Source organism: Neovison vison, chromosome 1, assembly GCF_020171115.1.
Source record: "Neovison vison isolate M4711 chromosome 1, ASM_NN_V1, whole genome shotgun sequence".
Classification (NCBI taxonomy): domain Eukaryota; kingdom Metazoa; phylum Chordata; class Mammalia; order Carnivora; family Mustelidae; genus Neogale; species Neogale vison.
Window position 1 is genome coordinate 95,511,834 of NC_058091.1, and position 24,696 is coordinate 95,536,529.

The window sequence follows — 24,696 nt, forward strand, 5'->3', positions numbered from 1 at the left end:
TGATGACGTTAGGGCTGTACCGAGATGCCCGCCTCTCCCCACAGCTGCTTCCGGTTTCTACTCGCCCACTTCTGGTTTCCTTCGCTTTCAAAGGGTTGGGCGGGAATTGCTCTGACAGCTCCCTGGAGGATGGAAGAGGCGTCTTCGGTGAGTAGTGAAAGCTTTTAAACTGCTGGTGGGTCCAGCTTGCGGCATGGGTTTTGTGGCCAACGCGATTGTGGCCGACTCCCCGGCTTGTTTCTCAGAAGGGTGAGGTGATTTTCCAGATCTGCCCTTCGGGACCAAGGATTGAAGTATTTGATTTCGCGAGGAGGCAGTGAAGCCCCGCACCTGGTTCCTGGGGTCTTCCCTCCTTTCCCCAGATCATCCTCATCCCGGTTCTTTTTTCCTTAATCTCCCCCGGCGGCCCGTAGTGAGGCCAAGTGCAGCCTTAGAGGTTAGTGTCACGGGCACTGACGTGATTGCGGTCGGCAGCGTCGCTAGCCCGAGGCAGGTAAACATCGCGTTATTTGTGTTTTGCCAAACTTGGTGCTTGCTCCGTGTGCTTACGCTGAGGCCTCGGTTGAGCGACTTGGTTTCCATTTATTTCAGTAAACGGGTAAGAAGATTAAGAGAATTTAGGATGCCTCCCTGTTTCCTACAGGCTCAGGAGTGAATTCTGTGCTGTAGCATATAGTCTGGCCTCAAACTACCATTCCGGTCTTGTTTCTGTCGGTTACTCCCATATAGGTTCAAGTCTCGTTGAATTTTCCCTGTGCCCGAACAGAACAGTTTCTTTTCAACTGTTCTGCCATCAGGCTTTTGCTACTTTCTCTTAAATACTTCATTCTTGGTCCTTCTGGCTAAATATTTAAAAATGTAATTCCGTGTTACTTTTTTTTTTTTTTTTCCTGAGTACCATATATCATTACCCCCCCACACACACATCAATTTGAGATAGTCATTCACTCATCTTTTATAACTTTTGTCACATGATATATAACTTAATATAGTAATTGTTTTCATATCTGTCTCTACCCACTGTCACCGGGTTGTGGTTTCCTGTGGATCTAAAGCAGGGCAAAATGTCTATCCCTTTTACATTTGCATTAAAATTTCTATTTTAGTTCCTTTACAACTGGCCAGGTAGTGATAGAAAATTTTGACTCCTATTTATTGAATTCTTACCTTGTCCTAAGTGTTGTTCTAGGCACTTTATGTGTTTTGTACAAAATTTTAGCTTCACAAAAGCCTTTAATGTTGGTGTTTTTAACTTTAACCCCTTTTACCAGTGGGGAAATTGAACAAATTTACTTGCCTAAGGTAGTACGGCAGAGCCAGAATTTGGAATCAAGCCATTTATCCTTGTCCCTGACTTGCTCTTGGCAGTGGTTCTCAATCTGAGGTGCTTTAAGACCAGGACATTTAATAATGTTTGGGTTGTCACACCTTGGGGAAGGGAGGGTACTGGCAAGTAGAGAACAGAACTGCTGCAGAACACCTTACAGTTGATGGGACAGCCTCCACAACAAAGAGTTATCCCATCCAAAATGTTGATAGTATCAAGCTTTAGAAGAGTTTTGTGCTATGGTTTATTGCCTCAAGTAGGTATGAATGAAAATGCTGCATCTTGTATGCCAGTACTAAAGGACCAACCTTTTTTTTTTTTTAATTTTTAATCAGCCACAACTGTTTCAAATCTAGCTAGAGAGAGAGAGTCTTATAAGGAGTAGTGGGAGAGAAGTATGGAACACCAGGCAGAACTAGATTGTTAAGAACTGTAAATGGCATGGTAAAGAGTTGGATGCTGTATGGTAGGTATTGGGGAAGGATTTTTTTTTAATTAAAAAAAAAGTCATTTATTTTGTTCCAGAATTTGGAATCAGAAACAACTTTGGTTGTTTGGTAGGGCTGACTCATGTCTTTTCCATGCAAGGTCAGCTGCAGCATACTGGCTCAGGTATATGTACCAGGCTGGCAAGTTGGTACTGGCTATTGGCTGGGAGTTCAGCCCGAGCTCTTGCTGGGGCTTTTAGTTCCTCTCCATATTGGCCTTCGTCATAGCATGGTAGCTGGGTTCCAAGAGCAAATACTCCAAACATGAGCGTGTTGCAGCTGCTGATCTCTTCATGTTTAGGCCAGTAAACTGGTCCAGAATCATTTTCACCATATTCTACTGCTCAAACAGCTACAGAGTCTGCCAAGGTTTAAGATAAAAGGACATAGTCTCCATCTCTCAATAACAGGAATAAAAAGGAATTTGCAGCATTTTTAATCTACCAACTGGAGTTAGGACTAAATTTCAGCCCTCACTTGCTCCTTCACCTTCTTCATTGAATAACCTGTACAGCTATATGTATGGTAGCCCTTCAAGAGCTGTTATGTGGATTGGTTTTTAAGTCAGGGAAGAATAAGGGCATGGATGCCACGTTGAAAGAATTAGGCATTTTGGGAATATAACACAGGCTGGGTGTAAAGTACCACATTGTTCAAGACCGAGGTAAAGTGTAACTGATCTTACATGTAGTCCCCAAGTATAGTTGGTGATCTTTCAATTATTTACCACTATTTTCGTTAATGTTACTTAAAAAAAAGCTTGAAACTTTACCTTTCAAAATTTGAAGAAATAGATTTATCCAAAGTATCTCCTTTATTGTTTCTCAATCTGCATATATAAATTATTAATCTAATTATCTCTGAACTTTTAGAAAAGGAATGGTGACTTGTATGTATCTAGTTGTATATGCCTAGAAAACGTGTGTGTGTGTGTATAAAATGTATATACTACATACATGTATGTGTGTGTATACAGGCATACCTCATTTTATCACACTTCACGGATACTTTGATTCTTATAAATTGAAGGTTTGTGGCAATTCTACATCAGCAAGTCTTTTGACTCCATGTTTCCAACAGCATTTGCTGACTTCTGTCTGTTACATTTCAGGAATTCTTGCAAGATTTTAGAATCTTCCATTATTATTATATTTGTTATAGTGATCTGTGATCAGTGACTGACTTTCTGAAAGCTCAGATGATAGTTAGCATTTTTCAGCTTTATGTATATTTTTTAGACCTAATACTATTGCACACTTAGTAGACTACTGTATAATGTAAGCATAACTTTTACACGCAAATCAAACCAAAAATTTCATTTGACTCACTTTATTGCAATATTTGCTTTATTGTTGTCATCTAGAACAGAACCTGCAATATCTCTGAGGTATGCCTGTACATATGCACACGCGTGCGTGCACGCGCACACACACACACACCCCCCTCCATGTATACTATACCTAACTTCTAAGCTTTCTATTCCTTAAGGTCTAATGCAAGAATAAACATCCTATTATTCTGTTCCTTTTAACAATAATGAATTTGGTGATAAAGGACTATTAGATATGGAAAAGGAGTCATTTTAAATGTTGTCATTGACAACATTCACACTTCTGTGCCTGTTTTGTAATTTTTGGAAGGACAGAATAATCAGTATAATTCTGTGCTTTTTAAAAATGCAATGGCAGAGTTTTAGCTTAAATTCTTATGAGTGACTTTTCCACTTGAATATCCATAGCATAGATTCGTAGTGTGGATCCTAAAGATTATCTCCTTTCATATTTGGCATAAGTTGAATGAGAAATCTATTAGGCTTAAAATAAAAAAAAACCTGAGTATTAATCTTCAAGTTAATATTATATGTGACCAGAGTAAAACAATTCAATATTTTATATTTCCATTTTTTTATCGAAACATAGAGATAATGTTATTGTATGGGGTAGTATAAAGTAAGAGATGCAAAAGAACTTTCACATGATTTTTTTAAAGCCATTAAAATAGAAGAAATTTCTAGGAATGAAACTGAATTAGATACTTACTTTAATAATAAGCAATGATACTTGTTTTAAAATATGTTTAAATGTTCTAAAAACAATACTTCCCCAAAACTTTCGTTATGATTTTTTTAAAGAATATTTGGAACATTTATAGGTAGTTCTTTTTTTTCTTCTTCTTCTTTTTTTCTTTTTTTTTTTTCATCAGAGAGAGAGTGAGCACAAGCAGAGGAAATGGCAGGCAGAGAGAGAAGCAGGCTCCCCACTGAGCAAGGAGGGCCCGATGTGGCACTAGATACCAGGAACCAATGATCACGACCTGAGCTGAAGACAGCCACTTAACTGGCTGAGCCACCCAGGCGTCTCTATACATAGTTCTTTTTAACAAAATATTCGGCAAGCTTAAACTTATTTTTGTGTCCTTTTTATCTTCACAGATTTTTTGAAGCACTATTATAATTGTTCTGTTTAGATCAAGATGTCTAGCAAAACAAATTCTTCCAAGAAAAGGTCTCAACAGTTAAAAAGAAACCCAAAAAGAAAAATTAATGATGAGGAAGTGGAGTTACCAGGGAAAAAGGTAATGAAAATACCGAGTTTATCTTTCAGAACTTTTTGATTAAAAATGTCATTTGAGGAATATGTGAAGACTAAAGGTCAGTTTGAGTACAAATTATAATAATTCATATCATTATGTGGGAGCTATTGCAACATAATTTATAAAAATTCTTAGATGAAAATTGTTTATTTCAATTTCTAAAGATACTGATTATAGAATTCTTTGTTGAGGAGAGGGTCATGGGACATTGCTAAGGTGTTTGAATGTGAAGACTAGGAGTAAAGTGTGTATACTTTACTTGAAATCTGTCAATTGGTGGAAGAGGTTTTTATTAACAGAAAAATTACCTTGGGAGGAATGAGCTGCTTTCTGCCATAATTTTGCCTCTCTCACAAAAGAATATTTAAAATGTAAAAAATTTTGTGATTTATCCTATATTAGGCACTGCCTGTGTTTTTTGCAGGTAAAGTATATAACACTATTTCATAGGCAAAATGACTGAAGATTTCTTTAACATATTCTTAGACACGGCACCTAGACGTCTTGTTCAATTAAGCATTCTACTCTTGATTTTGGCTCAGGTCATGGTTTCCAGGGTAGCGGGATCAAGACCTGAGTAGGGCTCTGCACTCAGCAGGGCATCTGCTAGAACGATCCTCTATCTCTGCTCCTACCCCCAATTGTGAGCTCTCTTACTCTCTCTAAAATTAATAAAAATAAATCTTAAAAAGAAAATTATTGGAATTCTCTTGTACTTTATTACCATTGTCCAGAAATTGTTTTAGTATATCTTCTGCCTGTGAAATCACACCCTTTCTCTGTAAAAGTGGCAATATACTTTTTCTGTGTAGCCAGAAGATACATGAATACTCTTCAACATACATGACAAATATATTGCAAAAGCAGTATCTTTTTATCTGATGTTTAATTATGTGTGCATGTTCTTTTCTCTAGGTTAGAAACACAGCAAAGAATAAAAATCCAAAGCATCTGCTTACTGAAGGTATTTATTTTCCATATCTTATTTAATTTGTCTGTCTCAAGCTGTCTATATTCATGAAAAAATTCTCAGCTTCTTGTTTATGAGTTGTACAAAAGCAAAAGATAGTAGGGGCTCCTGGGTGGCATAGTCAGTTGAGTGTCTGACTCTTCAGTTTGGCTCAGGTTGTGATCTCAGGGTCATGAGATCAGAGCCGCATGTGGACTCTGCTCTCAGTGAGGAGTGTGCGAGTGTGCTTGGGACTTTCTCCCTCTCCCTCCCCACCCCACCCCACATGTGTTCTCTTTGTCTCAAATAAATAAATAAATCTTTTTTTTTTAAAAAGCAAAAGATAGTAATAAAGCTATATTCTCATTTTTGCAAGAATAAGTAATACTGGTTAGTCAGTAATTTTGGTCAGCTGAAATTTTACTTAACCGCCTCAAGCAAAATATTGAGTAAGGTTCTAAATTGATAAGAACTAGAGAAAATCAAAGTGTCCCACAATCTGAATTATTACTGATCTATGATATATAGACACACCTACTGATTTCTCTTTAAAACAGATATACTTCTGTCCTACCACTATTACATAGATTAGTTTGGGGCTACTGTCTACTTTTGTTTGTAGTAAATTAATTTGGAGTGGTCATCTTTCCTTAGGCATCACTTTATTTAGGAATTCCCTCTCTCTCCTCAGCAACACCAAGCTAGGAAGCTATACTTCCATAGTTCACAGTGTACTTTTTCTTTTGTAATGCTTTGAATACCTGTAATGATAATTATTTAGTTTCCCTTCTCTCCAAAACTAATCGTAATATGAGCCAATAGTGTATCTCCTTTGTTTATCCCTTAAAAGTAGAACAATACCAATAACCAAGTATACCCTGAATATTTTGTTCCAGTTGCCATTCAGCATTTGGTAGAAATAGCTTTCTAGTCTTCTTAGTGAAGCTCTTTAATTTAGGTCATTTCTGGGAATCAGAATTTTATATTGAATCCTAATAATTGTAGCCTGCTTCTTCATTTAGAATTGCCTTGAGTTTGTATATGCAGTATCAGCTAGTAGTATTTTAGTTAACATAATATTAGACAGCATAATCATGCTCAACGCCTGGCATATTATGTCTATGCAATAAAAAGGAAATTCAGCAGTTTATGCAGTTTCATAATATTTTGGTTCTCATACTTCTATTAGCTTTTTAAAATAAATTTATACTTGAGTAACTTTTTAAGTAGAAACATAAAACCTCAAGATTAACCTAGTCTCTTCTTTTACCAGTAACAGGACAAACAGAGCATACTGATCTAAAACAGGTTCGGATAACATCCAACAAGACAAAAACCTGGCAGCCTCTTTCAGAGAGTAGTAGAGAGCATTTGCAAACTATGATGGATTCAGTAATAATGTAAGTATGAAAGTTTTCCATTTCGCCCTTGATCTCTACTTATATGTTTCCCATAGAAACAGATTTCCTTAGAAACATTTCTTTTTAAGTGTCATTATTTATTTTACGGTGATAAGATGTTTTTCTGAAGAATATAATGTCTTTTGATGCTGTTAGCCTTAAGCAGGAAGTCATTGTTAATTTCAGAAGCTTAGGATTCCATCAGTAAAAGAAAAGTGAAGTCTGTGTTGCATGACCTGCTACCTGTAAACTTTAAACTTGTTCTGTCACTAGGGCTACTTTAAGAAGTTGAGTTCCAGTTGACACTTAATATGTAAGCTACCATAGTGGGGATCAAAGAAAGTAAGACAGGATTCTGCCATCAAGAAGCTGAACTCATCTAAATTAATTATAATTATAGAATGTAGTAAGAACTTTGATTGTACCTTTGCTTAAAATTGTATTTCAATAAATAAATGTGTGAAACAAAAATAAATAGTAGCAAGCTATTTTCATTACATAAAATTATAATCCTGATATCAAAACCTGAAAAAATAGAATATATGTACAAATACATACCCTGAAAACTGTTAAACTCCTTTCACTAATAATATAGATGTAGAATTACTAAACTAGAAATAGAATCCAAATGTATATCTAAAGAATAATTAACACTAAACAAATAAAATTTAGTTTAGGAACCCAAAGATTACTTTAGGAAAGCTATCAAAACAGCATAACAGATTAAACTAGGAAAACATAATGTGATATTTTAATATCTGTTCTAAACCATTTGCTGGATTCAATACTAATTCCTTATTTAAGAATAAAACAAAACAAAACAAAAAAACTCTTTAAAGAACAAGAATGTAAGGATGCTTTCTTAACATGACAAAGATTGTCTATCTGGAGCCTACAGCAAGTGTTCTACATAATGACAAAATCCTAGAGGCTTTCTCAGTAAAATCAGGAATAAAACTTGGGGAGGAAAGTATATTTGATATAAAATTAAAAGTGGTTAATTCTGCCTGGCTAGCGAGGAGGGGCACTTGAAAGAGAGCAGGGGGGAAAAGTAAACACATTATATTCACTGTGTTTCAAACTAGTATTCATTCAATCTTTTTTTTCTTTTCTTTTCTAGAGCAATTTTGAGTAATAATGTTAGAGAAAATGAACGAGTTCAGTATCATCTTAACTATCTGAAGAAAAGGTAATGTTATGCAATTGATTTTTTTATAAAATATAAAAATATACTTTTAAAATAAAATTAATGAAAGTCTGATCTGTTCTATGTTACCAGAACAGACATTTGTGGGATATAAATTTTTTCTTTCATGTTGGGTTTTTTTTGTTGTTGGTGTTGTTGTTTTAAGAAGGTGAATGACTTGGAAATATATACTCCAAACTGCTGCTGCATGCAGTTATGAAGTAAGTTAAGAGAATTTATTAAAAAAAATGAGTCTGAAAATCACAAATACCTACTTCTACAGTTCATTTTTTTGTATTGGGATTTGAAAAGATATTTTGTCAACTTTAACTCTGTCTTCATTTTTAGCAATTTGAAGTTAATGGTTTACCATTCTTATCTGAGATTTACTCCATTATATTTTTTCACTTCAGGTATTATATTAGATTATTTTCATAAGCAGCAAGTGTAATTTTCCAGGGTATTACTTATCTTCATCTTGTGGCAATTCACAAATGGAAGTTTCTTTTCAAGTGCTTTTAAAGTCACACTGCTGCCAAAGATATCAGTGACTACTATTTGCATAACTTTTCCTTTTCTTTTCTTTTCTTCTCTTATCTTTCCTTTTCTTCTCTTTTCTTTTTTCTTCTTTTCTCTTTTCTTTTTAAGATTTTATTTATTTACTGGAGAGAGAGAGAGACAGAGAGAGAATGAATGGGGAAAGAGGGAGCGGGAGAGGGATAAGCAGGCTCCCCACTGAGTGGATCCCAGGACCCTGAGATCATGACCTGAGCCAAAAGCAAAGCTGCTTAACTGACTGAGCCACCCAGGCACCCAACTTTTTCTTTTCATATCTTAGTTTCAGGTTTGCCTGAAAATAGTAGACTAGTTTCTAGTCTAGTCTAGTTTACCAGTTTCTAGTCTAGTCTAGACTAATTTCTAGTCTAGTAAACTAGAGCTAGTAGACTTCTTGGGAAGTATGAGCAAAAATTCTCCTTACTTTAAGTATAATTTCAACAGTAACAAAACAGAAAGGGTGGATGGGAAGGAGAGTTTGTATAGAGATTGAAGAGATTGAAGAAGGACTGCTAGAAGCGGACCTGCAACCTGCTTATGGGAATGATAGTCTAATATGAAAAGGGAAGGAGTGTACTAAAAAGCCAGTGTATAAGCTAATACATAATAAACGTGTAGCTATTTATTGCCTTTTAATAGAGAACAAATAAATCATATTTGGTGTGTAAATGAGAATATTTTAGTACAATTAGATTTGCAGGATTCTTAAAAAATCTTATTAAAATAGAAGTGTAACATGAATACACCCTACTATGTCAACAACACCTAATCATCTTTCATAACATTTTTCTATAGAGCAGACTTCCTTAAAGTATGTTTCTCTAAAAACTGTAGTGTCTAACCCATTCAGTTTGACTAGCAGCCCTGTTTTGTTTGTCTGATCATGAGTCTGCCCAATAGAAAAATGTTATGAATGATGATTAGGTGTAGTTGATGTATTCATGTAACACTTTTATTTTAATAAGATTTTTTAAGATTTCTGCAAATATAACCTCTATTTACAACATGTAGAATAGTGAGTGACCCTTTCACAGAATTAACTTGATAAACTTTTAGAAGAAATTGTTCATAAATGGATCATTATTTTAGTTTAGAAATCAAGAACTTATGCCTCTTAGGAATGGTTATAGACACACATTATTATTATTATTATTATTACTTTGTAAAGATTTATTTTAGAGAGAGAGAGGTGAAGAGTAAGTGAGGACATGGGCAGAGGGAGAGAAACCCAAGCAGACTTCATGCTGAGTGCAGAGTCATATGTAGGGGCTTGATCCCAGGACCCTGAGATTATGACCTAAACGGAAATCCAGAGCTGGGCGCTTCAGAGACTGAGCCACCCAGGTGCCCTACAGGTTTTTATTCTTAAATGTGATGCCCTTCCTAATGATTGGATAACTGAGGTTTGTCCCAACAGTTTGATGAAAATTCTGATTGGTGCAGCTTTATATTACCTGCTTCTTTCTTTTTTCTTTATAAAAAATAATATTTTGAGTAAGATCCTAGAAAGATGAGTTTTGTTTTCCACTATTTATACCTGAAAATCTTAAATAGTAGGGTTTTTGAGAACCCCAAAATGTTGCTATTAAGAAGAAGCAACCAAATTTAGATTTTCCTCCTTAATCTCTTCCTCCTGGAATCTAAGAATTCAAGCTTTTAGGAAAGCTGTATTGCTTCCTGCTACCAGTGAGGGTAGTGATAGGTTAGTTTCCATTGGCAATCTAACCAACCCAGTTTGAAGGAAGATTTTATAACCTTGCTATATTTTGTTAACTTTTTTGTTTTTAATTTGTTTTTTTTTTATTTTTATTTTTTCTTCTATTCTTTCCTTTATTTACATACTTAGAGAGGATTCCTTAACTTTAATACTGCACAGTATTCATGTTGATTGTCCTTTTTTTTTAGTTTGACTAATATGCAGTGTTCTTTTTTTAAAAAATTACATATAATGTATTATTTGTTTCAGGAGTACAGGAACGTGATTCATCAGTCTTACACAATACACAGCCCTCACCAAAACATATACCCTCCCCAGTGTTCATCACCCAGCCACCCTATCCCCCCCACCTCCCTTCCCTCCTAGCAACCCTCTGTTTGTTTCCTAAGATTAAGTCTCTTACGGTTTGCCTCCCTCTCTGGTTTCATCTTGTTTCATTTTCTCCTCTCTATGCCAGCTATCCTCTGCCTTGTTTCCTAAATTCTGCATATCAGTGAGATCATTTGATAGTCTTTTTCTGATTGACTTACTTTGCTTAGCCTAATACCCTCTAGTTCCATCCATGTCTTTGCAAATGGCAAGATTTCAATTTTTTGATGACTGCATGATATTCCATTGTGTTATCCATTCATCTGTCAATGGACATCTGGACTTTTTCCCTAGTTTGGCTATTGTGGACATTGCTGCTATAAACATTGGGGTGCAGGTACCCCTTCGGATCACTACATTTGTATCTTTGGGGTAAATACCCAGTAGTGTAATTGCTGGGTCATAGACATGTTGATTATACTTTTAAACAAAGCACTTTAATCTTAACATTTTATTTGCCTTAAACTCTGTAGGACTCACTTATCTTTTAAAATCATTGTTAGAGTAACTAATACAGAGTTCTTTTCATTGGTCATATTATCTAAGACAACTGAAATATAGAGTTCAGTGTCATAATTATGACTTACAGAGTAGTGTTTCATCTCTTACCCAGCTATTCACAATCAGTGATAGAATTATGTGCTATACTAGTCTAGGAAATATATTCAGAAGATACAAGGAACGTTTATTTTAAAATATATTTAAATGAGGGCGCCTGGGTGGCTCAGTTGGTTAAGCAACTGCTTTCGGTTCAGGTCATGATCCTGGAGTCCCGGGATTGAGTCCCACATTGGACTCCCTGCTCAGCACAGAGTCTGCTTCTCCCGCTGACCTCTCTCATGTTTTCTCTCTCTCTCTCTCTCTCAAATAAATAAATAAATACATTTAAAATATGTTTAAATGAAATCATATAAAAATGAAATTATATAAATATATATAATAAAATTGATTAGTGTGTAAAACAGAAATTTCTCCTTTCATGAAACAACTTAAGTGTCACATGATTTGAAGTAAATCTTAATAACTCAAAAGGCTAAAAGATAATGTGTCACGGCTTTTTAATGGGTGAGTCACTGCTAATGTTAGCTACTGTTAATAAAAGAATATGATAGCCCTTGAGAATATGAGGACAGAAAAAAGATGGCAGCAAACACAGTTCAAAACACAACAAAACAAAATAAAAATAGTACTTAAAAAAGTAAACATAATTTTTTTTGTTATTCCTAAGATTGCTACAACTATGTGAAACCCTTAAAGTCCCTCCCAAAAAGCTGAAAGATTTAACTAACGTGTCACATCTACTGAAAATGGAAAGAGCACAGCACAGAGCTAATGAAGAAGGTCTGGCATTATTGCAGGTATGAAATTTGAACAGGGAGTCCATAATTAGAGAGTTAGGAGAAAGAGGAAGAGAATAAGAAATTTTTTTAACTATCATGATATTCTCTGAATAATAAATACTAGATTTTAGAACAGGGATTTCATTAAATTCTTCTTTTATACTAATTGTTATTATTGTATGACTAACATGTAACGAGGGCTTTCTGTGTTCTAGGCACTGCTCTAGGCACTTGTAGTTATATCCCTTAATTCTCAAAACAACTTCAAGATGTGTGTGCTATATGATCTTATTATACAAATGTGAAAAAGAGACCTATTTTTAGCTAAGGTTCAGCTTAGCTAAAGGTTAGCTGAACCTTAGACAAACTGCTTAAAGTTATGATGCACACCTTAGTCCTACTGCTGATTCTGATTCTCAATCATCATCTTGCAGAAGATAATGGGAGATAACATTAGGTATTATGACTAACTTCAGGCTTTTAGTTAGTGGATACTTGAACAGTTAAGAGAAACAAACGTACAGGGCTTATTAAGTGTTATTAAGACTAAAGTTGATTAGACCATATATCCTTAGCCATTTCAAAGTAGTTTGTAGATGATGGCCCTTGGGTCTTTGTTAGCAATTTAGAAAATGCAGGATTGATAGTAATTTATGCAAGGAATGCATAAATTAGAAATCCCCAAGGATTTCTAATAATTCAAAAATCACAATTTATTCCAGTTTTTCCATATGATTGAGAATAACATTGGGTGCATTAGGCTCTGAGCAACAAATTTACATATATTATAAATTAATTATATATATTATAACTTATGTGTATTATAAATTAATAAATTGCATATATTATAAATAGAAACTCACTTTCTTCTTAGTGTGAGGTTATATTGAATTTTTTCCTGTTACTACTTTTCAAGAGGATATTTGCAGCACTGGCACTAGTTCCACCATGTAATAAACAGCTGGATATCATTGACATAGTTTCTTTTTTTTATTTCAACTTTATTGGGCTAAAATTATAATTTGAAGTATACATTGTAGTGATTTGATATATGTACACATTGTGTACATATATCAAATTCCCTCATCTGGTAACACATCCTTCACCTCACATTATTTATTTTTTATTTTGTGTGTGTTAAGAAAACTTAAGTTCTCTCTCATCAAATTTTTAAGTATACAGTACAGTATTACCAGTTATAATCACCTTGTTTTTCACATTAGATCATCACACCTCCTTCATCTTATAGCTGAAAATTTATACCTTTTACTAACCTCTCCCTATTTTCTCCCCTCTCAGCCCCTGGTAATCATGTTCTTACTCTTTTTTTGTGAATTTGACTTATTTTAAAGGTGATTTTAAAGGTTTTGAAGTGTGATCATGGCAGTTATCTTAATATTTAATACTTGAGTAAGTCACTTGAAAGTGGTCAGAGATAGTAAATAATAGTGTGATCTTCTGTAATACTGAGGGGCATTTGTTTTCTAGCAAAAAGCATAAATACAGTTAAATGAAAAAAGCTTTTTCAATCCTCAACACTTCTGACACCAAATGTGTGGATTTTCCACATATAAATCAGGTGTTGCCATCACCGGTTCCTCATGTTCAATGATTTGCTAGCCTCCCAAGGTGTTCCACTAACCTGAAAGCTCTCTGAATCCAGTGCTTAGAATTTTCATGAAAGCTTCATCACGTAGGCAGAATTGATTATTAACTAAATCTCCCCTTCCCAAGAGACCAAGGAGTGAGGCTGAAAGTCCCAACCCTGTAATCACTTGGTTGCTTGCTCTGGCAACCAGCCTTCATCCTCTCTGAATCACTCATTAGCATAAACTCTCAGGTAAGGTTGAAAGAGGCTTATTATGACTAGCAAAGGATGCCACTGTGTCACCCCAATCACTCAACAGATTACAAGGATTTTAGAAGCTCTCTGTCAGAAACCAGGGATGAAAAACAAATACATATTTCTTATATCACAGCATTACAAGAGTCTATGGTTTGCTTGCTTGATGGCCAGTTACTCAGTGGAAGCACTGTTTGCATTTTGGGCACAAGAGTCTTCACTGGCCTAACAGAACCGTTGAACTAAAAGTTTTTAGGTCTTGTCTGTATCCATCAGTTTTCTGTCATGTGCCTTACTTATAACCACTACCTTTTCCCTTAGTAGCCTAGAGCTGTTCTTTGGGGTGACTTCAAAAACCTGTATCAGCTAAGAACGGAAGTTGTATTCATTGAGCTCTCTCATTTGGTGATGGTGCTACAGAAAAGACAGTGGTGAGCACTGTCTCTGAGACTGAGAAGATGGTAAAGGAACTGCAAGGGCTCAGGTTTTTTATCTATATGGACCTCCGCATAAGAACAGAGCCATAGGGGCGCCTGGGTGGCTCAGTGGATTAAGCCGATGCCTTCGGCTCAGGTCATGATCAGGGTCCTGGGATTGAGCCCCACATCAGTCTCCCTCTCAGCGGGGAGCCTGCCTTCTCCTCTCTCTCTGCGTGTCTCTGCCTGCTTGTCATCTCTGTCTGTCAAATAAATAAAATCTTAAAGAAAAAAAAAGAACATAGCCATAGGATTTCACAGCCAGATTTAGCATAAGAACATATAAAAATAAGGACAAAAAATAGCAATCCACAGATAACAAAAGCATGCTAAAAGTGTGTGTTCACAAAACAGATGAACACTAACCTAATTCTTAAGCAAACTGAAAGAAATTCAGAAAAACAATAGAGGATATGGAAAAAATCATAAATCGGCATTAGACATACTAAAAACTGAAGCCACAGAATTTAGGAAAAAATTACAAGTAAAGAAAAAGCTTTTCAGATTCTACATTAGAAGAATTAAAGCAAATGTAACAAATAAATGCTAAAATAATAGTAAAGGAGAAAATTTTAAGAATCAAAAAGAAACATTTTTTTTTTTTGAAGTTGAGAAAAACTGACAAAGTAAAAGCTCAGCATAGAAGATATGACATAGGAATAGTAGCCCAAAAGAAGATAACCAAAGCAATGGACCAATATATATATATTTTTAAACACAATGGAAATTTTTAGTCCTTATTATATTAACTTTTCTTTATTCATTCCCTCTATAGTGGGTTGAATGGTGTCCCCAAAAATGATATGCCCAAGTCCTAGCCCTGGAATGTGCAAATGTGCCCTTATTGGAAAAGAGAGTCTTCCCAGATATAATTAAATATCTCAAGATGAGATCATCCTGGATTATCTTGGATGAGTCCTAAATACAAAGACTGATGTCCTTAAAGAGACAAAAGTGTCCTTAATAAGAGAAGGAGACATGGAAGAAAAGGCTGTGTGAAAAATGCAGAGATTGGAGCAAGCAGCCACAAGGAAGGTTGGGAGAGGCTGGAAAAGGCAAGAGAGGATTCTCCCTCAGAGATTTCAGGGGGAGCACTATCCTGCCCACACCTTGCTTTGGACATCTGCTCTCCAGAGCTGTGAGAGAATAAATTTCTGATTTCAGACACCAAGTGCGTGGCAGTTTTTGGGGCAGGCACAGTAAACTAATACATGTGGTAACACACATTGGTACTGGACAGGACTCTCTAAAATCCAAAAACCAAGTCACAGGAAGTTCAGGACCGAGGAACAGGTTAAACCTGCCCACAAATTCTGCAAAGCAAACTATCTAGTTTCCTGTACAAATCAATAGGAAAGAACCAAAAAAAAAAAAAAAGGACTGGAAAACTATACATGAAAGGAGACTTTATATGCACTTCCTAGAATTAGAATGGCCAAAATCTAGAACGAGGACAACAACAAAGGCAGATGAGGATGTGGAGTAATAGGAATTCTCACAGCTGGTGGGAAATGCTAAATGATACAACCAGTTTAAAATACAGTTTTAAACAGTTTTAATACAGTCTCTTACAAAATGAAACCTCTTCTTACTACATGATACAGCCATCATACGCCTTGATATATTGTCATGAATGTTGGTATATTATACCTGGATGTATGAATATTGCACATGGATGTTTGTGGTGGCTGTATTCATAATTGCCAAAAGTTGGAATACCAAGATGTCCTTCATTAGGTGAATGGATATGTAAATGTGGGATATCAGACAATGGAATATTATTCACTACTAAAAAGAAATAAGCTATCGGGCCCTAAAGAGACATGGAGGAACCTTAAGTGCATATTATAAATCAAAAGTGAAAGAAGCAAAACTGAAAAGGCTCCATATTGTATGACTGCCACTATGTGATGAGTTAGAAAAGGCAGAACCAGAGAATAAAAAGGTGAATGGTTGCCAGGGGTGCGTTGTGGCTGAGAGGCATAGCACAGCAGATTTTTAGGCCATCAGTCCTTGGGCTCTGCTGTATTCACATGGGGCTTCCAGGATCTCTGACTGTAGCAGTTTCGCTGAGTTATGGAGGAAATATTCTTGTACATGGGTTGTATCTCCTTCCATGGAAATTAAATCTCCATGTAATGAATTAGTAAGTTGGTAAATTTGTTTCTCGGAAGTTTGTTTTGCAAAAGGAAAATAATTTACCAGTTTCCTCTAAAAATTTTTCAGTATATCTGGTATTTAAGAAATATGTCTATTAATACCTATTTGGGTTTTATTTAATACTGTATTTAATTTAAAACATTAACTTTCTGATCTCTTACTCAGGAAGAAATAGATAAAATAGCAGAAACCATAGAGTCAATGACTGGGAATATTCAGAGCCTAAAGAACAAAATTCAAGTTCTGACAAGTGAGGTGGAAGAAGAGGAGGAGAAAGTAAAACAGGTAATTATTTAATGATGCATATCTTGAATGTGGATAAGTTTTTTAATGCTCATCTCTCAGCAAGACAACTTTTTAATGTAAGAAGAGAGAAATCAGCCTTTTGAAATAATCTGTAGCTTTCTTTTTCTACTTCAGATGTTTCAAATAGATAGTGGGATACTCTGTCTTCCAGAACTTTCTCAGAAGAGTCTCAAAGCACCCACACTTCAGGTAAATGCTAATTTGCCATATCAGCTATATCATCAGTTGTGAATTGCATATATAAAACTATAATATCCTTTTTTTTTTAAAGACAAATGATATCTATGATATGTTTGTAGGCACATTATTTTTCTGACTTGACAGAATGTTTGAACATCTTATTTTGTGAGCATCTTTCATGTGGATCTCTCATTCTTGTCAATAACTGTATAACATTGCATTTTACCATACTATAATTTGTGAATTACTGGTGGAAATAAATGATTTTGCAGTTACAAATAATGCTCAGTATTGCTTGTATATGTATCCTTAGATATTTGTGTGGTTGTAACTGCAAGGTAGATTTCTGGAAGTAAATTCCAATAGTTGAGTTTGTTTATGCTTCTAATAATGGCCTATAACTCTTCATGAAATAATGTTGTTATTTGCAGCAGACTATATACTGGGCTCTGTTTTCACAGGTTCCCAGTAGCTATTATGGTATAAATGTTTATAGTGGTAGAAATTCTACAAGTTTCTCAAAAATAACTTAAAATAGTCCTATCTGTAATCCATTTAGAGTGAAAGGAAAGGGAATAGACAGAGGTAAAACAGAAAAATACAAATTTGAAAGAATAGGAATATGGTGTTATATGTCAATTATATCTCAGTTTTTAAAAATTTTTAACTAATTGTACTATTATACCCACAGAAAGAAATTTTGACATCAATTCCAAACCATGAAGCTCTTCTGAGAGACGTAGATATTCTCCATAACTCATCCCAGGTGAAGAATATGTTAACTTTCATCGAAGAAGCCTATAAGAGACTGGATGCCCTTTAAGACTCTTTTAGTCTGCTCTGTATTAATTTCAAGTTTATGAGTTTGTAAAACTTAACCTATGATGATACCGCTGAAGCTGAGGCTTCTTTGGGATTTATTTTCACCATACACTTAAAATTAGCCTCTGTAGATCTATTAGCATCTAATGTAGTTCTAAAAACTGTTTTTAATTGTTGTCAAATCTAGCAACTCATTTCTGTTGCTGTTTATCCAGTGGTTTTCCTGAGCTGCTCTCTAATGATTTACAAAGGCTGAATGGAGTTCTTTTATTGATTAATGCAGAGGAACTGTGATACTGTAATGTAGTATATGGAAAGTGTGTAGAGTGCCTAGCTCATAAAAACAATTGTTTGCAATCATTATTATTTAGTTCATAATTTGCATTTTCTGTCTGGTCATCTGGAACTTGAGAAATCCCCAAATGCTTTTATTCTTTTACATGGCCCTCTAGACCTTTTGTGACATAATTAAGATTTTCAAGGTGTCTTTACCTTTGGGAGTAGCATGAACATTTTATATCTTTGGTTGGATTATTGACTAGATGATGAATATTTTCCACTGTCATCGAAACATACTTTCATTTAAAAGGAACCTAAACACATTTATTCCCTTAAAAGAAAAACCAAACAAAAAACCCCTTTCTGCAAACCTTTTCTCATTGTAATAATGTTAGGAATTAGTTGGACAGTTAGGTGGTGTGGACCAGGGTCCCCAACAAGAAAACATGGAAACAGGACAGCTAAGACAAAACAGTACAAACATCCTATTTTGCACTAGCATTTTGTTTTGCAGCCTTTGTGGAAATGACTTCTACAAGATGTTTTAAAATGAAACAAAGCATCTGTCACTATCACAAACCGGGGCAGTTAAGACATAAGTCCCCATATGTTAGCCCAAAAAGGCCATCAGCAAATAAACATTAACCTAATAGGTAGACAGATGCGTGATCAAAGCCCTGATCATCATGCCTTAGAACACTATGGTTGCTTAAAATAGTTCTGCAAAAGTGCTCATAAAAACCCCTAGACTTAGAAACTCCAATGCCACCCTTTTGGGTCCCCTCCCTCTTTGGGAGTTTTGTACTATCACTCAATAAACTCTGCTTTGCTGGTTACCAGTCTTCGTCTGGTCTACCTCTTCATTCTTCATAGTAGCATGACCAAGAACCTTGGGCATTAAAGGAAAAGAAATTCCGAAGTATTTTCTTGGGAGTTCATCCAGGATCTCCACCAGCATAAAGGACATCTAACTGTGTATAGCAGAAAGCGTCTATCTCTCCATTTTGTTAAAACAGTGGACACCCATCAGTCACATAAGAGCGGATTAGCATGCCTGCCATTCTCAAATCTCAGGTGACAGGCTCTCTGGGCTCCTTTCTGATGAACAGTAATTGAGGAATCCTGACCGAGACTATCCTTTGGTGGACACCCAAAGGCTCTCTGAGGGACCTGGCTCCTTACATGCCTATCCAGGCATCGAGAGAAAAACCCCTTTACTGCTCTTTTCTCGGACATCCGATGGTTCAGGCGGCCTTCAAGGGATCACACACACAGTTCCCTGTCATGATGAGGAACAGCCTTCCTCCTCTGCCATGTGCCCTGTGGTGGCATCTCTGACTCATACTCCTTACCCCAGCTCCTGGGTCAGATGGAAGGGTATATTACTATACTGACCAGAAGGGCTGGCAACCAAGGCTTCCTCAGGGTCCTGGCCCATGTTGTGCATCAGGAAGCACCCCCCACCTGCACTGCTTTAATCCCTATATTAGATCACTGGCATCATCTCCTCTGCATAGATGGAGAAGAAATGTGGGTGCTCTTTCTGCACAAATGATGGATAGAATCCAACCCCCATAAACCTAGGCCTGAAGGAGTACTCACACATGGTGGCAGGTGCCATTTTACTACACCTGACAAATTGTTATTCCCCTATCTATACTTTAAGATAGACACCCCCCCCCCAAATTGGCTTCACCACCTATAGGAAGGAATGGCAAAACAGGGCTGGTAAACTAATGTCTACCCAGGCGGCTTCCATCTCCCCAAGTTCCCTCATCATACCCCTCCAAAACGTGGCCTTTACTAACCTCTTTTTGTGGCTATGCCAGACAGAACAATTCTGTTATGCCATCATGCCAACTTTCAACAAGCCAAAAGAAGTCTAGCATTTCCATCAACTACTCAAGGAGACTTAATAGGTCATAACAACTACTCCCCGCACCTCACAGAATTGATAGGGTCCTTGGTCGTCAGTCACATAAACAGGCCAGGCCATCAGATCAGGAAAGGTCTTCCTGATATATTATAAGGAACTGACTTAAGGGATGCCTTTTCCTCTCTTCCTATAGATGGGCAACTGTAATTCCCTGCCCAACACCAGTACTCCTTTAAGATGCATCCTGAATATCTGGAAACATTTTGACCTGCAAACCTTGAAGAAAAGGCAGCTTACCTTCTTTTGTTCCAAGGCATGACCACAATACAAATTGGAGGAGGAGACATGGCCACTTGTGGGAGGTATCAATTATAATACTATTTTACAATTAGACTTGTTTTGCAAACGTGAGGGAAAACGGACAGAACTACCCTATGTACAACGTTTCTGGCCCTTAAAGGAAAATAAGGGCCTGTGACAGCAGTGTAGGATTGATTCCAGCTTCTTGGCTGCTCTCTCCTGTGGCTGGCCACTGGAGGGGGACAAAGGACTACCACACCCACACTGAAGGTAGATAGGCAAATGGCACTCTTGCAGAGAATCATCCACCCCTAGTCTCTCCTTCCGTATGGCCTCAAGGTGTTTATTGGGGTCTTAGGTCAGTTCCCTCTACCTGGAACCTGTACTGGTGCTTGGGGGCTCTATCCCTCCCAAGAACATGTACCTGGAGAAGGACCAAGGGAAGGAGATGCTTCTATGGCTAGGGTATAGGAGCTCTTTTCATTGCAAGACTTGAGACAAAGGGGAACCTTGGAAAATTTTCCAACAACCCAGACAAATATATTGAAGCCTTCCAAAATCTCACTTTTGAATTAACATGGAAGGATGTAGAGCTCTCATTAAATCAAACCCTCTCCAAGGCAGAGAAATGTGGATTTCTGGCCACCACTGAAAAATAGGGAGACAAACAGCAAATTCATTACCAGGGCTTGGTTGAGCCATTTGGTGGCTTCCAGTTCCCAAATGGAGCCCACATTGTCCTTGCCCAGTATCCCAATTGGAACCTAATGATCCCCTCAAAAAATGGTACCAAGCTCACTTCCAGGCTTGCATCCTTGAGGGATTAAGAAGATCAAAGGTTAATTAAGCCTCTGAATTATGCCAAGTTGCCTATCATCACCCAAATTCAAGAGGAAAACCCAACAGCCTTCTTAGGTCGAGAGAGGCTCTCATTAAATACGGCTATCTCCCCCAGTTCTCCCGAGGCAGAGATCATTCTCAAAGACAAATCTCTGAACCAGTCAGCCCTAGATACTCAATAAAAGTTGGTTGTTAGACCAGAGGGGACCCTAAAAGGGCACTTATGCGCTGCTAACCAGATCTTTTACAACCAGGCCCAAAGGAGAGTAAGGAACAAGAAAAGTGACTAAGAAAGAAGTCCAAGACCCTAGTTCCAGCCTTATATACGTTTACCAACTTGGGCCGTCAAGGCTCTGCTACTAAATGCCACTGAAGTGGCTGCCTATGACACTGAAAGTGAGAATGCCCTCAAAAGCAAAAATAAAAGCCCTGAAACCCCTGTCCTACATGTAGAGGAGGACACTGGGAATCTGAATGCCCTTGGGGATCTCAATCTGCAAGGGCTCAGACAACCAGCACCCCCAACAGGGACTGGTGGGGCCCAGGGTCCTTCATTGTGACTCCCCAACAATAGCTTACCAATGGAAACCCAGAGCCTCAGATAGTTCTAGAGATAGAAAGTCAGTCAATTTCCTTCTTGATACTACTTTCACTCCAGGCCAACTGTCTAACCACAGCATTGTTGTTAAGGGTGTCACTGGACAGCCCATAACCAGATTTTTTTCACCCCATTGGGATGCATTTGGTGAAATCCAATTTTCTTACTCACCTTCTTAATAATGCCTGAGCGCTCAACACATACATAATATCTCTACAGAAATATTATGTCCAGTCTGGAAACTCTCATACTGATACCCACTGGACAGGCTAGCAATTGCTTACCCTTAATAGAGGCTGATATATAGATATAGATATATAGATATAGGTACAGAAGTGTATAGATGCCAGATTTATTAATTTTTATTAGCATGTAATGTATTATTAGCCCCAGGGGCACAGGTCTGTGAATCACCAGGTTTACACATTTCACAGCACTCACCATAGCACATACCCTCCCAAATGTCCATAACCCAACCATCCTCTCCCTACCCCCATCTCCCAGCAAATCTGTTTGTTTTATGAGATTAAGAGTCTCTTATGACTTATCTCCCTCCTGATCCCCTCTTGTTTCATTTTTTCCTTCCCTACCACCCAAACCCCCCATATTGCCTATCAAATTCTATCAGGAAGATCGTATGATAATTGTCTTTCTCTGATTGACTTATTTCACTCAGCATAATACACTCTAGTTCCATCCATGTCACTGAAAATGGCAAAATTTCATTTCTTTTGATGGCTGCATAATATTACTACATATATATATATATATATATATATATATATATATATATATATATAAAACCTCTTCTTTATCCATTTATCTGTTGATGGACATCTAGGTTGTTTCCATAGTTTGGCTGTTGTGGACATTGCTACTACAAACATTTGGGTGCACCTGCCCCTTCGGATCACTACATTTGTATCTTTAGGGTAAATACCCAATAGTGCGATTGCTGGGTCATAGGGTAGCTCTATTTTCAACATTTTAAGGAGCCTCAATGCTGTTTTCTAGAGTTGTTGCAGCAGCTTCCATTCCCACCAATATTGTAGGAGGGTTCCCCTTTCTCTGCATCCTCACCAGCATCTGTAGTTTCCTGACTTGTTAAATTTTAGCTATTCTGACTGATGTGAAGTGGTATCTCATTGTGGTTTTGATTTGTATTTCCCTGATGCCAAGGGATGTTGAACAATTTTTCATGTGTCTGTGGCCATCTGGATATCTTCTTTACAGAAATGTCTGTTCATGTCTTCTGCCCATTTCTTGATTGAATTATTTGTTCTTTGGGTGTTGAGTTTGATAAGTTCATAGATTTTGGAAACTGGCCCTTTATCTGATACGTTGTTTGCAAATATCTTCTCCCATTCTGTCAGTTGTCTTTTGGTTTTGTTGGTTAATTCCTTTGCTCTTCAAAAGCTTTTGATCTTGATGAAGTTCCCGTAGTTCATTTTTGCCCTTGCTTCCCTTGCCTGTGCCGATGTTTCCAGGAAGAAATTGCTGTGGCTGTGGTCGGAGACGTTGCTGCCTTTGTTCTCCTCAAGGATTTTGATAAATTTCTTTCTCACATTGAAGTACTTCATCCATTTTGAGTGTATTTTTGTGTGTGGTGTAAGGAAATGGTCCAGTTTTATTTTTCTGCAGGTGATTGTCCAATTTTCCCAACACCGTTTGCTAAAGAGACAAATGTAGGACATTCTTTCCTACTTTGTCAAAGATCAGTTGACCATAGAGTTGAGGGTCTATTTCTGGGCTTTTTATTCTGTTGCATTGATATATGTGTCTGTTTTTGTGCCAGTACCATTCTGTCTTGAAGATGACAACTTTGTAATAGAACTTGAAGTCTGGAATTGTGATGTCACCAACTTTGGCTTTTTTTTTTCAACATTTCTCTGGCTATCTGAGGTCTTTTCTGGTTCCATATAAATTTTAGGATTATTTGTTCCATTTGAGAAAAATGAATAGTATTTTGATAGGGATTGCATTATGAGACTGAAGCGCTACCTACTGTGCTAACAAGGCACCTCGATAGGGATTGCATTAAAGGTGTAGATTGCTTTAGGTAGCATAGACATTTTCACAATATTTGTTCTTCTAATCCATGAGCATGGAATATTTTTCCATTTCTTTGTGTCCTCCTCAATTTCTTTCATGATTTTTCTGAGTATACATTCTTTGCCTCTTTTGTTAGGTTTATTCCGAGGTACCTTATGGTTTTGGGTGCAATTGTATATGGGATTGACTCCTTAATTTCTTTCTTCTGTCTTGTTGTTGGTGTAGAGAAATGCAACTGATTGTTAGTGTAGAGAAATGCAACTGATTTCTGTGCATTGATTTTATCATCTGACACTTTACTGAATTCCTGTACAAGTTTTAGCAAATTTGGGGTGGAGTCTTTTGGGTTTCCCCATATAAAGTATTATATCATCTGCAAAGAATGATATTTTGACTTCTTCTTTGCCGATTTGGATGCCTTTAATTTCTTTTCATTGTCTGATTGCTGAGGCTAGGACTTCTAGTACTATGTTGAAAAGCATTGATGATAATGAACATCCCTACCATGTTTCTGACCTTAATGAAAAAGCTCTCAGTTTTTCTCCATTGAGAATGATATTCGCTGTGGGTTTTTCATAGATGGCTTTGATGATATTGAGGTATGCACCCTCTATCCCTACACTTTGATCAAGAAAGGATGCTGTACTTTTGTCAAATGCTTTTTCAGTGTCTATTGAGAGTATCATATGGTTCTTGTTCTTTCTTTTATTAATGTATTATATCACATTGATTGAATTATAGATGTTGACCCAACCTTGCAACCCTGGAATAAATCCCACTTGGTCGTGGTGAATAATCCTTTTAATGCACTGTTGGATCCTATTGGCAGGTACTTTGGTGAGAATTTTCACATCTGTTTTCATTAAGAATATTGGTCTGTTATTACCTTTTTTGTTGGGGTCTTTATCTGGTTTTAGAATCAAGGTAATGCTGGCTTCATTAAATGAGTTTGGAAGTTTTCCTTCCATTTCTATTTTTTAGAACAGTTTCAGGAGAATAGGAATTAATTCTTCTTTAAATGCTTGGTAGAATTCCCCTGGG

At 36.7% G+C, this 24,696-nt stretch overlaps 1 protein-coding gene across 1 annotated transcript; it reads left to right on the forward strand.

The window, feature by feature from the left end:
* Positions 1-33: 33 nt before the first annotated feature.
* On the forward strand, positions 34-18,436 carry CENPQ (centromere protein Q). The gene is made up of 9 exons (XM_044252550.1): positions 34-147; positions 4,247-4,389; positions 5,323-5,371; positions 6,630-6,756; positions 7,877-7,945; positions 11,812-11,941; positions 16,568-16,687; positions 16,823-16,897; positions 17,580-18,436. The coding sequence occupies exons 2-9, from the start codon at positions 4,288-4,290 to the stop codon at positions 17,709-17,711; spliced, it is 804 nt and encodes a 267-aa protein (XP_044108485.1). The 5' UTR covers positions 34-147; positions 4,247-4,287; the 3' UTR covers positions 17,712-18,436.
* Positions 18,437-24,696: the final 6,260 nt, after the last annotated feature.

What these genes read in the sequence shown, in the direction of transcription:
- CENPQ (XM_044252550.1), top strand. Translation starts at nt 4,288, where the DNA reads ATGTCTAGCAAAACAAATTCTTCCAAGAAAAGGTCTCAACAGTTAAAA. An exon ending in CTTAACTATCTGAAGAAAAG is followed by an intron (nt 7,946 to 11,811) that starts GTAATGTTATGC and finishes GTTATTCCTAAG; the next exon opens with ATTGCTACAACTATGTGAAA. An exon ending in AAGGTCTGGCATTATTGCAG is followed by an intron (nt 11,942 to 16,567) that starts GTATGAAATTTG and finishes TCTCTTACTCAG; the next exon opens with GAAGAAATAGATAAAATAGC.